Raw genomic sequence first — 15123 nt, 5'->3', positions numbered from 1 at the left:
TCCTTCTTCCATCTTTATAAAGCTTAAGCTGTTTTCAACTTAAACTCAAGAAGTACCCTTTGAATTTAAACTTATCATTTTATGAAAGTAAATGTTCTCCAACCATTTATTTGGCATTTGTGTCTATCACAAATTAAGTCTTGGGGAGGTCTGACATATCCCCCTGACCGGGTTTGTACTCCCATTCTGTTTTCCTCATCAGCCTCTCTCTCTTGGACTACTAGCCGAACTAGAGATGACTGTTGTGGCAATCTATCTCCATCTGAAGGTGAAAAGTTCTGAAGATGAACATGATTCTGATGGACATTGCTTCGAGGATTATTTACAAGATCTAGGTGTTGTAGCTTCCCCCTGCACAGTTCCGAATGCCTGGAGGCTTTACACACAGGGCTTCTGCCCCAAATCTCCTTCAGAAGAGCGTGTGTGCGTTCACACACCAGCCAAATCTACCCCGAAGTCCCTTTGAGATCCTTGGACCCACTCCACACACAAATCAGGCTTTGTCTTGCTAATTCCAGCTTATCTCAAGGTATTTCCGGGTTTTAAAAATGCTGGTTTTAAGCTACCTTTTCTGAAAATGCCGGAGCAAATGGCATAGAATCATTAGCATGATAAGAAGGACACTCTCTTTACAAATGTAGGTCTGTCTCTGCAAGGAGCTCTCTCTCCCCCTCCCCCCATTGGCTAGAAGGAAAACACTGAGTCCTGCCATGTGGACTTGTTTCAAAAGAAAACTGAGAGCAGAGGAGAGGGGCTGTTTCCCTCAATGCCACGAGAGCATTTTGAAGTGGCTTTGCTCACCATTTACCCCGAAGCCTGAAGCCAAGTGTGAATAACTCCCTGGGAATTTTACATCTAAACTCTGTCCCCAGGAAGCAACTTTGGTAATGGTTGATAATGGTTGAACCCTGTGCTGAACACTGAAATTATGCTGCTGTTCCATGCTTCTGCTCTCTGTCCCATCATTGAAAGTCTTTCAGATCTGGTCACTGGGGTTGAAACTTGGAAGGTGCCATTGGTAAGGGGGTCCTCAGCCCCGTTGGTAGGGGGAGGTCCTCATGGGTCCTCAGCCAACACCCCATGAGAAGTTCTGCTAGGGGTCTTCAGCCGATGCCCCATGAGAAGTTCTGCCAGTGAAGATCCCAAAGCAAGGGCAGTGGATCTATACACAACCAGAGCTAAATATGGATCATCCTCCCTTTTAAACAACCCTATCAAAGTTTGTACTGTTCAACTTCCCCATTGCTTTCAGGGTAATGGGAGCTACTAGTACGATGTTCAAAGTCGAACGTTTCCGCAAATGCTTTGAAGCTGTCAGAGACAAGTCAGGTCACTAAAGGTTTGTGCTCAGTGTTCATAGTGATTTTTAATCCCACCAAATAAGAACTAAAAAATTCACAGGCCCAAGTAACAGCTAACGCTTCCTTTTCGATTTGAGCATAGCGCTGCTCCATGTCAGTAAGACATCAAGAAATGACTGCAACTGGATGTTTCTCAACCGCTGATTGAATCTCATTAAGCACAGCTCCCAAGCATATTAGGAAGCATCTGCAGTCACAATTGTCGGGTACTTTTCAGAATACTGTGCCAAAACTGGAGAAGAAAGCAGTGGTTGCTTTACAGCTGCAAATGCACCTATTTGTGCATAATTCCCGGTCCACAGAGCATCTCTGTGAAGTTCCCATAAGGGCTTCATGACTTCTGCAAGATATGGTAAAACATTTCCAAAACAATTTGCCATGCTTAAAAACTGGTACACTGCTGATAAAGCCAGATGCTCTGGTAGATTTACAAGGGCAGTAACCTTATCTGGATCGGGCTGGATTCCCTTGTCACTAATGATATGTCCTATAAACCTGAGGTCTGTTTCCCCAAATTCACATTTTCCATTCAGTGTGAGGCCCACTTGTTTGAAATGCCCCAGTATTGTCTGCAGCCTCTTGTCATGTTCATCTTTGTTAGTGCCATCAACCAGGACATCGTCTGCATGGCAAAGGAGGAAAACCTGGATAGCTATTCCTCCTACCTTGCTTCTGCACAATCACTTCTACCCAGATTTTCCTCCTACCTTGCTTCCACACAACCAAAAATTGGGAGCACACACAGCTCCTAAATCTGGGTAGAACACAGTTTTTGATTGTGTGAATGACCTCAAAATCTATTGTAGTGATCCTCGCTGCTTTTCAAGCGGGGGCCACTTTGACAAAAACCTTCAGTGTGAGAGTCATTTCCCACTATGCTGACCTCCACACAATACTACTTTTTTTTTTCAGTGCTGGAAGGGCCCTTTAAGAGAGAAGGAACCCTCTCAAGAACTTTTTGGAGAAAATGCCAGAAGAGCTACACTCCCCAGCACTTTGTCCATGCTGCAGGGGCTCAAGATGCTTCAGGGGTTCAAGAGGGCTCATTTCCCCTTAAAGGATCCCCCGCCCCCAGCACTGGGCAAAGCACAGCACTGCACAGTAGCAGGGGTGTCTCTAGGGAAAATAGCACCTAGAGCAAGCATTGAAATCTGACACCCATCTTTCAGATAACTGCTATGCTATGCTATGCTAATACTATGTGGAGCACAGACATGTTCTAGTTCCCACCCAAAAGGCTTGCAGTTCTATCTGCAACCCCTCAAAGGTGTAAAGGCATGAAAGAATTGCACACCTGAATGCCTGGTTTGGCTTCTCTCTGACATCCCACCCCCATCTCTAGCATGCAACAGCAAATGAAGGCAGGGGACGTGAGGGGGAAGGCGCTGATTCTGAATGCATCTGCACACACAGTGCCTTGATACTGCCGCCCAGAACAAAACTCATTCTGCACAGAGATGAAAAAAACTAGAGGGACCACTCCCCTCCCCAGACCCCCCCCCCCAACAAAACAGGAAACCATGGGGCATGTCTGGTTCTAATTTTTTTCCACCCTTGAAAAAACTCATATTCAGAATCAATTTTTCTTCCTCTTGTCTAGCGTTCAGGAATGGGGTCAGGGTGCTTAAAGAAACCAGTTCAACAGGGATGCAGCAGTAGAATTCCTGCCTCTTTTGCTTGCAATCAGATGCATTTTTACTGGAGCTTAGGAGGTTCCAGCTTCACACACACTTACCTGGGAGTTAGCCCCACAGACCATAGTTGGATTTTCTTCTGAGTAAACACACACACACACACACACAGGAATCAACTTCAAGTCCCCTTGAAGTGAATGGGACCTACTTCAGAGTAAATATGCTGCAGCTTCAACTGCAAGAAAAAGCAGATCTCCCACCCAGATCCACCCCAGCCCTTCCTCTGGCAACTTGGTTTAAGTTTTTCTTTATTACAATCTCCTTTCTTCCTCCCCCTACCCCATTGCCACCCCCATCCTTCTCACTTCAAGCATCCATCGCCATGGCTAGAAAGCAGAGCAGTGGGAAGAAGGAAATAATCTATATTATGTTTACCTCTCTCTGCTTCCCCCAAATGGTCTGCTTTACAGTAAAAGAAAACAGCTCACTTTCCATGCTGAAAGTGGGAGAAGCAAGGAATCCTGATGACTCTGAACCTAAGCTCGGCAGGGAGCTGCCACCCCTTCCCCCTTCTTGGCTGGAAGTAGCGCATGTGCCCTGTGGGCGCTACTTCCGGCCAGAATGACCCCCCCACACACACACGGACTACTAGGAGCGCCCCCAGAAGCACTTGCTGATTATTTTCAAGCAGCATTTGTTGCCTGAAAGTGTCTATTCCCCTTTCTCTCCCTCCAGAAAGGGAGAGAAAGGGAGAAAAGATGCTTTCAGGAAGCAAGCCTGCCTCAAATGAGACCGAAGAGAGCTCGCTCAGGCTCTAAGGAGCTCGAGGCCATGCCCCCTTGCATGTGACATTATGAAGGGGGCGTGGCCACGTGCAAAGAGGGTGTGGCCTCGAGCTCCTTAGAGTCCAAGCAAGCTCTTCGGTTTCATTTCAGGGCAGGCTTGCTGCCTGAAAGCCTCTATTCTCCCTTTCTTTCCCTCTCTAGGGGGAGAGAAAGGGGAATAGAGGCTTTCAGGCAGCAAATGCTGCTTGAAAATAATTGGCCAGTGCTGTTCGCTCGGGACGGGAGCTCCTGGGGGTGGGGTGGGCGCCACGCATGCTCTCCGCAGGCTCGCAGCCAATGGGAGAGCACCCGCTCACTCCAACTCAGAGTCACTCCTGCACAAGTGAGGGGGGTGCAGCCGCGGCAGGCAGGGATGAGTGGAAGCGCTGGGATTGAAAGGGGGGGATTTTCACAAAAAAATTTTTTTCTTTTTTTAAATTGTGGTGGTTGGGGCATGGCAGGCACTTTTCAACCCCTGCAACTGGCGCCTAGGGCACATGCCCTGCCTGCCCCACCCTGGTTATGCATCTGCACAGTGGGAATGGTCACCTCCACACGACGCCGGGGGCTGACGGTGAAGAATATTCAGCTTCAGCTTCACACAAGCCCAGTAAACATTTACCAGGGAGCTGCACTGAGGATTGATGGGGGTCACCCCTGGCTACCAGGCCTTACAATAAAGGACACTGGTCTTTTTGATTCTGGACAGGAAGGGCATGTTTTTCAGTGGAAGTTTCCAAAGGTCTCATTCCATGACCCATAATAGGGTTGAAACAATTTAAATGGGGGGGGGGGGAAATCCTTGTTATTTCACATAGTTTTAAGTAGTGACTCTCAATCACAATAGTATTGTCCTTGATAGTCTGTAGGCTTTGAGTTATAAGTGCTTTTCGAATTCACTATTCTGAAATCAACAGTCCGCTTTGTCCTGATTGTCACGGAATGAAGAGCCAATATTTCCGAAGACATTTCACATGACATCTTTACTAATTATCCACAGCAACAGGCATTCGTTTTCTTAAGTGCATGTTAACTCTACCTTCCTCTATATTTCCCATGTCGTCTCAAAGTACCACCAAGTTCAAGTACATATTGGTGGCATGCATAGCAGAGAACCTTTTAAAATTCTGAGAAACTGACTAGCTGAAGGCCATTTGTAAGTGCTTGTTTGGGAACAAACAGGAAAGAAGCATTTTGGGTGAATAACTGATAAGCGAAATAAGGCACAGTTTAACTTGACCACTGGACACTCCATTTGTTTGCTTGTCATTTTGTTAGTAATGCAATAACTCTTTAAACATTGAGAGAGCAGAAATGTTGTATACACATCCAGAGCACAATTCTGCATTGCAAGTAGAGTACCAGCAAGCACAATATCTGCACACACACACTAATTTTTGAAGGAGAATGGAAAATGCAAAATACAACACAATGCCATTTCTCCCTTGAAGACTACGAGGCTATTCACATGAGCATGCAAAACCGGGCTAAGGGAGCCCAACCTGGTTTTGCATGCTCGTGTGAACCTCCAGGATTGGGGCCGATCCCAGCGGCTACACGGAGGCAACCCCACCTGTGAAGCCACCTGCTTAAATGAGGTTAAGAGAGCCAGCACTCCCTTAACCTCATTTTTGTAATCATGTGTCAGCTGTAGCTGGCACACACACGGGGGAGAGGGGATCCCCATAATGCACTGCACACTCACGGGGCGCATTATCGGAGCTCTGGGGGCGGGATGATGTGCGGGGGCGGATTCTGGCACCCCAACCCCCAGTGCTGCTGGGAGCACAGCTGGTCATCTGGGTGGGCGATCTGCCTACCCAGGGAAGAGAGCTCGATCATCTGCAGGAGGGTGAGTCAAACCTGCTTTCCCCACAGACCTCCACAGAGCTCTTCTCACTGATTGTGGCCAGAAAGGTGCAGGTGGGCGAGAGAAGAAGCTGGCCAGCTGGCCGGACAGCCAGAAAGCTGCGCAGGTGGGCAGCCGAGAAGAAGCCAACAGCCAGCCGGCCAGAAAAGGGTGGGCGGGTGGGAGAAGAAGCCGGCCAGCCGGCCAGAAAGTAGCTCAGGCAGCTGGCCAAGAAGAAGCAGGCAGCTGGCTGGCCAGAAAGTGGTGGGTGGGTGAAGAAGCTGGCCCACTGGCCAGCCCGAAAGCAGCATGGGCAGGTGGGGGGAGGGGGAGAGAAAGAAAAAGGTGGTGGCGGGTGAGCCGGCGGGGGAAGAAGGCAGTGGCGGGTGGGTGGCACAACCAGTGGCATAGATGCTTTGCACCTGGCCCAGCTGGTTACCTTTAAAACTATTTTAGTAAAAATATTAGTGAATACAATTTTTGGTTACTTATGGATCCTTTCCCCCTGCCAAGGATCATATTAGGATAGTGGCCATCAAATAGGCCCTGTCCCTGTTTAGTCAGTGGGGCAGTGGATTACAGGCTAGCCCCAAACAAATGCCAAGTCCTCTCCTCTGCCTAAATCACTGCTGCTTTCAGGCTGAGGTCAAAGAGCTCTTCATGGCTCTGCTGTTGCTACAGGTTATTCCTACCTGCAGGACAGCAAAAAAGTATCTGTGGGTCGGATCCAGCCCCCAGGCCTCATGTTGTGCAGGCCTGGTCTATAGGTTATTATGAAGAGGTCAGCACAATCATTTGGATCCATGGTTTTCAAACTCTTCCTAAGCACCCTGAATCCTTACGGGCTCCCTAGCTAGAAGATCAGTAATGGCAGGCAAGCATTTTTGAAAGATGCTTTGTCAGGAACACAGGAAACTGTCATATACTGAGTCAGACCATTGCTCCATCTAGCTCAGTATTGTCTACAGACTGGCAGTGGCTTTTCCAAGGTTGCAGGCAGGAGTCTTCTTCAGCCCTATCTGGAGATGCCAGGGAGGGAACTATTTATTAATTATTAATTATCATCATCATCATCATGCTATTTACACACAGTCTACCAGATATTATTGACTGGATTTGGAGCTTTAATTATCGGGCCCTTTCCAAGGGTCTAGGATAACTAAAGAAGAATTAAAGATATTGTCATAGTATTCATGCTGTCCCGAGCAGTGTGGCCTTCTGTAGTAGATAAGTTGTAATTTTATTGATGCCCAGGGTGTCGAGATGGTGTTCATGTTCTTTTGGTACTGCAGCAATGGCACCAACAACTATTGGCACCACTATTGTTTTATTTTCCCAGAGCCGCTCAATTTCAGTCTGAAGGTCCTTGTATTTAGTTATTTTCTCCAATTGTTTTTCGTTGACTCGTCTATCCCCTGGGATTGTCATATCAATGATCAGAACCCGATTCTTCTTGATGACTGTCAGATCAGGCGTATTGTGTGCCTATCAGTTTGTATTCGAAAATCCCAAAGGACTTTTGCCTCTTCATTTTCTGTGACCTTCTCAACTGGATGATTCCACCAATTATTGCTTGCTGGCAATTTGTAATTTCTGCAAAAGTTCCAGTGGATCATTGCAGCAACTTTGTTGTTTCTTTCCTTATAATCAGTCTGCACAATTTCCTTACAATTACATACAAGGCGCTTGTAAGAATATTAATACTAATATTAATAACTAGCTGAACCTGCACAGAGCATCTGTGTGGCAGTACACTCCCCCCACCTTCTGTCCACCTCCTCCGCCCCTTCTGCCCCAGTTTCCTCTACTTTCTCACAGCCACCGCCGCCATTATTTATCTCCCGCCCGCCAGCTCGGCCACCATTATTTCTCGCCCACCAGCTCCTCTCCCCTGTCCCCTTCTACCCCAGTCTCCACTCTTCCCTGCCCCCTTCTACGCCAGTCTCCACTCTCCCCGCCCCCTTCTGCCCCAGTCTCCTTGCCCCCCTGCCTTCTGGCCCATTCTCTTTTGCTTTCTCGCCACTACCACCATTATTTATCTCCCACCCGCGCAGCTCCCAAAGCAGCCGTACTTCCTGTTGGGCAGCTTGAGGGTGCTGCCTTAGATGACATTCTCTCCCAAGGCAATGGGTCCAATTTCCTTTTTTCTTCCTCTTTTCTCCTGACTCTGCCAATTGCCCTTCAATTCTGCTTCTTCCCCCTCTCTCCCGCCTGCCTCCCTGGCTGCTATTCCCTTCTAAGGCAATGGTTGGAACTCTCGCAGGACTTCGCAAGAGTTCCAGCAGGAACCCAGACGGATCCCCACACAGTTCCCTACTCAGTCGGCTGTAAGAGAATTGAATTAATGATGATGATGATGATGATGATGATGATGATGATAATAATAATAATAATAATAATAATAATAATAATAATAATAAAGCAATGTATTCCCAACTGTCTTTAGAGCTGCAGTGTGCTCATTTGTGATGCTGTGCTCATTTGGGACAACTTCCTGTGGTTCTAGTCTTTAGCAGTGGACGAATCCTTTTATCCCTGTTATGAGTGAGTTTTGGTTTTTTAGAAGCTATGGCATAGTGTGAGGTGGTTAATAAAGCCTCTGCTTTTTACTCGTATCACTCACACAGTGTTGAATCCTCAAATCCACCACTGCCAAATTCCATCTGTGGTGGAATCCGGTGATGTCTTTAAGTATATGAGACTGAAAGCACACTCAAGCTCTCTCTGCTATCACAAGTGCTTTATTTCTTTCAAGAACACCTGTAGCAGTACCACTGTTCCTATATCCTCCACACTCCATTTGCCAAGTGCTTATGGTAACCTTTTTGCCGGAGAAGAATATTAGATACTGAAGAGTTGCTTGATCACTAGCTGGCGATAAATTAACAACCCTTCTGCATGAAGGAGGCATAGCAAGGATCTGTTTAAAAGATGAAAAGCAACCAAGCAGTGGTCCCTCTAATTTCCCTTGATACTAAGCAGTATCAAGGCTGTGTGTGCACATGCACATTCCAAGTGGGGCCTTTCTGATTCAACTGGAGTGGGATCTAAAATTAACTGAGCGGACATTAAAAAAGCTTGTGAGTCAATGCACATGCCTTAGAGGGAACACTACAACCAGTGTTATTACCATGCTGAAGTCTTATCTTGAATTGCCTTGGTATTGTTCAGTGTTCTATTTTGATAAGTTGACACTTGAAGCAATAGGTCACCACCATCCTCTTCCACACATCCTGGAAGTGGACTGAACTAGGGCACCTTAAGCGATTAAAAATGGCCTTAAATAGTAATTGCTGGAAATCCTCATGCCAACTTAACCCATATGTTCTGAGACTGTCCCATAATGCGAGGATTCTGGAGGGAGGTTATTACACATATTAATTTAGAGAAAGATTCATCCCTTGCACTGGAGGATCTGAAGGCAGTACTGGGGTATATCCCAACTGAGTGGGGACTAAAATCAGGTTCTAAACAATGGTTATGGAGAAGCTTTACTGTTAGCCAAGAGATTAATACTGTGGCAATGGAAATCTCCCACTCCCCCAGGAGTGAGGCATTGGGTGCATGTTCTGCTCGAGTTAAAAATGCACTCTCATAAAAGTAAATAAACTGGATAAATGCTCAGAAATCTGGGATATCTTTCTTGAACAACAACAACAACAAAACCCTTTTCTGATCTATTGGTGCAACAGAGTGTATTTCTTTCTCTTCTTCCCTCCCTCCCCCTCTGCTCCCCCTCTCCCTCTTTCTTTCCCCCCCCATCTCACCTTTCTTTCCCCACCACCCCACAGCCAGCACAGCATGCAAAGGCTGGCTAGGGGAGGGAAGCTCGGATTCTAGGGCGGGGGGAGGGGAGGGATAGGGGGAAATGGGGAAAGATGTATGTAAAATACAAAATGTCAAAAAAATCATTATTTTTTTTTAAAAAAGCAAAGCACAACACACAGAGATGGAGGTTGGAGACAAGTCTGGGACAGGAGGGGTTGAGTCACCTATGTACTGGCCGCTGAAACGGAGTAGCTGAAGAGAGGAGGCAGGTTGGACCAGGATCCAGGAATTGTAGACATCCTCTTGGTGAGCCTGTACAGAAGTCCTTAGAGACCAATACAAATGAATAAGGTTGTAATCTGAGCACACAGTGCTTATCTCTCCAGCCACTGTCATCTTCATATCCTGCCTGCCCTTCTGTGCTGCATCTCATGGTGATCACTGGTGCATATGTGCCGTAGCTAAATGGAGAGCTGGTCTTGGGGTGGTGAGCATGAATCATCCCCTTTGGTAAGGCAGCTCCACCTTGGATTGCATTGGATCCCCTAAAGGGAATATCTTACAGCAGTCTCCCATGATGGGAGACATGTGACATGTGATGGGAGGCATGTGAGTGCTGTAAGATATTCCCATCAGGGGATGGGGCCATAGCTCAGTGTAAGAGCATCTGCATGCTTGCTTGCATGCAGACAGAAGACCTCAGGTTCACTCCTTGGCACCTCTGGGAAGGCCTGGGAGATGCTGCTCCCTGTAACCGTGGAGAGCTGCTGCCAGTCACTGTAGAACAGGGTTTCTCAACGTGTGGGTCCCCAGATGTTATTGGACTTCAACTCCCATAATCCCCAGCCCCAGTGGCCTTTGGTTGGGAATTATGGGAGTTGAAGTCCAATTACATCTGGGGACCCACACATTGAGAAACCCTGCTGTAGAAGATCCTGAGTGGAATGGACCAATGGACCAACTCAGTACAAGGCAGCTTCCTATGTTCAAACCCTGCCCCAGGACCCAGCACCACACAAAGGTTTGTTTCAAAAGGTCACCTGAGATGCTATATGTAATAGACCAAACACTTTTTAAAAAGTATAAAACAGGAGTCACATCTGGTCTAAGCAATATAAGCTAGGCGACTAGTAATATCTGGGATAAGAATGGTTGTGGACTTAAGTGATGTTGGAATACAAAATTCTCCCTGCTCAGATGGACTGATAATTGTACCCATCAACGCAAAACTCCTAATGGCTAGTGGCAGTACAGTCAGCAGCAGCAGCAAGGGTCTGATTTTTGAGGCGTGTGTCTTTGAAGCAGTACTGGCAACACACAAGCACTCCCTAGCAGTGTTCCCTCTAACAGGAATTCTCAGACGTTGTTGACTACAACTCCCAGAATCCTCAGCTGCAAAGTCTTTTGCTTGGGGATTCTGGGAGTTGTAGTCAACAACATCTGGGAATCCTTGTTAGAGGGAACACGGCTCCCTGGGGCTTTCCTAGCTCATGTTGAACTCACTGTAAACTGCAGGACGTTTTCCACACCCGGCATTTAATTTGCATTTCCTCTGGAATGGAGCGGTGTGTTCACATATTGGCCAAATTTACCCCAAAGTCCCTGCGAGCTATCAGGAGGCACCTCATACACAATTTGGGGTTTTCATCTCACATTAGACTGTAGCTCGATTTATATTCGGGGTAAAAAAAATCCACTTTTTGCATCTTTTTGCGGGGAGGGCAACTTTGAACTCGCAGTAAAGCCTCGCAGAAAACCCATGGTAAAGCCTGCTGTTTGGGAAAATGCCAGGGCACGCCCAGGGCCCAACCCAGCATCCCACATGTCCAGCTGGGCCCGTACTCTGCCACATACCCCACTCTGCTGCTCAGCCGGCCAATTGACATGTGCAGCAGCTGTTTGCAGAGTCTGCACAGCAAACACTTGCTGACCCTGCAGGCACATTGGCCAGCGGAGTGTTCCAAGTCCAAGTTTGGGGCATGCTCTCCAACATTCTGCACATGAAAATGGAGACTTGCTTGTTAACACAGCCCAGTTCTAATACTGACAAGTTGTTCTAGTAAGAACTAATCAGCCTACTTTCCTTTCACTGTCTGTATAACTGGTCTAAATTTGGTGCAAATCAAGGTCCACAAGTTAGATCTCTTGCACCTCAAATGTTCATGCATCTGCCATCTTGGATCGGAGTGGACGACATCATTACAAACTACACCACTGAGGTGTCCCAGTGTGTCATTCACTACAACTGTACCATATTTGGTTCAAATGGGTTAGACAGTCCTCAAGTTAGTGTACTTGGGCCTCAAAGGTTTATGTATCCACCATCTTGGATCAGGATAGATGACACCATCACAAACTACGCCGTTGAGGTGTCCCTATGTGTCACTCATTGCAACTGTACCTAATTTGGTTTAAATCGGTTAGACAGTCCACAAACTAGCCCACTTGTGCCTCAGATGTTCACATGGCTGCCATCTTGAATTGGAGTGGATGACATCATCACACACCACACCATTTGGGCATCCTTATGGGTCCCTACAGCTGTAGCAAATTTGGTTCAAATCAGTTAAGCGGTTCGCAAGTTAGCCCACTTGCGCCTCAAATGTTCACGCGTCCGCCATCTTGGATTGGGGCTAATGACATTATCACAAACTACACCATTGAGGTGTCCCTATGTGTCCCTACAACTGTACCCAATTTGATTCATATTGGTCCAGGCGTCCTGAAGTAGATGGGGGGTGGGGACACACGGATGGACACACACATGGACACACACTCAGAAAGCCGGGTGATCTCATAAGCCCACTGGAAAGTAGGCTAAAAATCACTGCCTTGTACCTCCCAAGAACTGCATATTGGTAAAGGCTCTTCACTGCTGACTGACTTTTGTTTATTCTGCAATGGCCTGTCCCTGTCCTGATTTAGCAGAAAGGCACTGCTACACCTGTGTTCAATATAACATGTGAACAGTGATGGAATCGTAAATTCAGAAGTGCAGGGGCCATCCATGACAGCTCCCATAGCCACACCCATCCTAACAGCCACACTCCATGGCCACGCCCACTCCAGTGGCCAAACCCCACCCCACCTCTTATATAGATGCAATAACTTGGGGAGTTCTGTTACAAGTAGTCATGTAGACGCTAGGGAATGTATTAGAATGAATGACAGGGAATACCCACTGAAATGCACTGGTTCCTTCCAAATGGCCCTAGGGATGCATGGAATTTCCAAATTTCAGTGGGCATTCCCTGTCATTCATTTTAGGAAGTCGTGACACTAGTCTACCATAGGACTTGCATGCTGACGGTTAGGGGATCAATCTCTGGCAGCATCTCCAGGTAGGGCTGGGAAGGACTCCTGCCTGAAACCATGGAGAGCTGCTGACAGTCAGTGTACCCAGTTCTGTGCTAGTTGGACCAAGGGTTTGACTCAGTATAAGGCAGCTTCCTATGTTCCTAAGACAGGACGCATGGTAATAAATAATGTGATGCTCTTGGAATAGCAAGAGCATCACATGATTTCCATGTAGAAAGCTAAGGGCTTTGCGTCCCTGCTGAGACCCTGGAGGGAGAAAAGTACCAGAACTGCATCACAGCCCACTCCTGCAGCACTACAACTGCACAGGTATAACTGTACCTGTGTACAGTTCTGTACCTGGGTAGATGTATGCAGAAGCCCTAGTCACACATTATGTTCAACAATGCACACAGGTACAGTTATTCACAGGAGCAGCAGTGCACTTCCTTTCTGTAAGCTGCATTTCAGGGACCTGTGTATCCAGATTCACTTTTAACATGAACATAGGAACCCAGATATTTGAATGCAAGTGCAACAGAATGCCTGAATAGGGCTAGATTGTACCAATGTTGAGCATAATGTGTGAATAGGCCTATTAATGGGGACAAAGCAGGCCAGAGACCAGGACAGACATACTGTCCCTAGCACAATTAGAGAATGTGCAGCAGTGTGGTGTAGTGATTGGACTAGATCTGGGGAGTAGGGATGCGCACGAATTAAGATTTGGGCACTGACTCGAAGGTCGGTTTGGGCACCTTTAAAGGTGAGGAGAGGACTATACCTGCTCCTCTGCTGCTTGCCACGGCTTCATGCTGGTTTGGTGCGTCCCCCTCAGCACCCCCTGTGTGGCGCCGGCATGGAGGCAGCACGCACATGCGCCCTTCGAGGAAGAGCAAGATATAAATGTGGTAAAATAAATCTGTGTACCGCCACTGCACCGGCACCACTCAAAGGGTGCTGGGGGACATCCTGCTATAGCAGGAAGCTGCGGTGAGCGGAGGAGGAAAAGGTATGGACCTGCTCGCTTCCCTTTTAAAGGTGCCCAAGCTGATCTTTGAATCGGTGCCCGAATCTCGATTCGTGCACATCCCTACTCCCCAGACCAGTCTGATCATACTGATCACACTGCTGTACATTTGCTAATTGTGCCAGGGACAGTCTGTCTGTCTTGGTCCTTGGCGTTCTTTGTCCCCATTAATAGGCCTATATCCACACATTATGCTCAACACTGGTACAATCAAGCCCTATTCAGGCATCATGCTGTAAAAAGGTAAAGTGTGCCGTCAAGGGAGGGAGACTTGAGTTCAAATCCTCATTCCGCCACAAAACGCACTGGGAGATACTGGGCCAGTCACCTCTCTCTCAGCCTAACCTACCTCCCAGGATTGTGAGGATAAACGTAACCCACATGTGTGCCCCACTCCAGGAGGAAGAGCGAGATAGAAGTGCGATACAACACACACACACACACACACATATATATCCCTTTGGGCCACTTCCTCACATTTCCCCTGGCTGAGATCTAGCTCTGGAAGCAGCCTTCTGGAAGTTGAAGCCCCCGCGTTTCCTTTGTGACCAGCTTCGGAGACCCAAAGGCTGCCGTCGCTCTGAAATGCGGAGAAAGGCAGCCCGGGCAGAACAAACGCTCCCCGCGCCGACCTCCGGCGCCTGCCCGGAGAGTGTCTGGCATAATCACTGGGATTAGCATGTGCCTGCGCCATCATCAGCCAGTGGGTGTGGCGCAGCGCGGCGTGTAAACTCTCTGGCAAGCGAGGGCTGGAGGAGCAAACAGATTCGGATCCAAGGAGGAAGAAGCTGCTGCCGGCTGAGGCGAGCGTCTTCTCTCTCTCTTTTGTCCCCCCCCCCTTTTTAATTCTACAGCCACCATGGCTTCATCGCAGGGCAAGATGGAGCTGAAATCCGCAGACTGGATGGCAAGTTTGCCCGGAAGCATCCATAACGTGCCCCTGTCGAACCTGGCCATCCCAGGTAGGAGATTGAGTGGTCCCCATTCCGGAGCGCGGGTGGCTTGTAGGGGAGGATGAGGATCCGGGTTTTTTTTAAATTAAAAAAAAATTGTGATTATAACTGGGAATGTCTGGCTTAAATGTTAGTGAGCTTCTGCATTTCCCCTTCCTCCGTTTTCCATCCACGGGAAAAGGTGACATTGCTGGATGGAACACGCTTAGTATCGCCTGCGAGGTGATGTGGGGGTTTCCTTGTGGGGGTTGTCATATAATGCGTCTGGGTTTTTTGGGTGGGTTTTTTGGGGAGGTGTTTTAAAAAAAATATAAGCCTCCTTTTCCCTGCACTATATAGTTGTGAATTAAGCCCTACCTACCTTTCTCCACCTGTGCTTATTGATTTGTGTTTAACTTGCATTGGAT

The 15123-nt window shown here is 47.7% G+C and overlaps 1 protein-coding gene across 1 annotated transcript in view; it reads left to right on the top strand.

Moving 5' to 3' along the window:
• The first annotated feature begins 14602 nt into the window (after positions 1-14602).
• The window catches only part of PLCXD3 (phosphatidylinositol specific phospholipase C X domain containing 3), a 113253-nt gene continuing 112732 nt past the window's right edge, over positions 14603-15123 (top strand). The window contains exon 1 of the mRNA XM_053289760.1: positions 14603-14725. Within this exon, the coding sequence (XP_053145735.1) occupies positions 14623-14725 (103 nt within the window). The 5' untranslated portion in view covers positions 14603-14622. The remainder of the gene's footprint in view (positions 14726-15123) is intronic.

The sequence above is a fragment of the Hemicordylus capensis genome, chromosome 2, assembly GCF_027244095.1.
Source record: "Hemicordylus capensis ecotype Gifberg chromosome 2, rHemCap1.1.pri, whole genome shotgun sequence".
In the NCBI taxonomy this organism is placed as follows: domain Eukaryota; kingdom Metazoa; phylum Chordata; class Lepidosauria; order Squamata; family Cordylidae; genus Hemicordylus; species Hemicordylus capensis.
The sequence above is the reverse complement of the archived record's forward strand: the minus strand, read 5'-3'. Positions and strand labels throughout refer to the sequence as shown.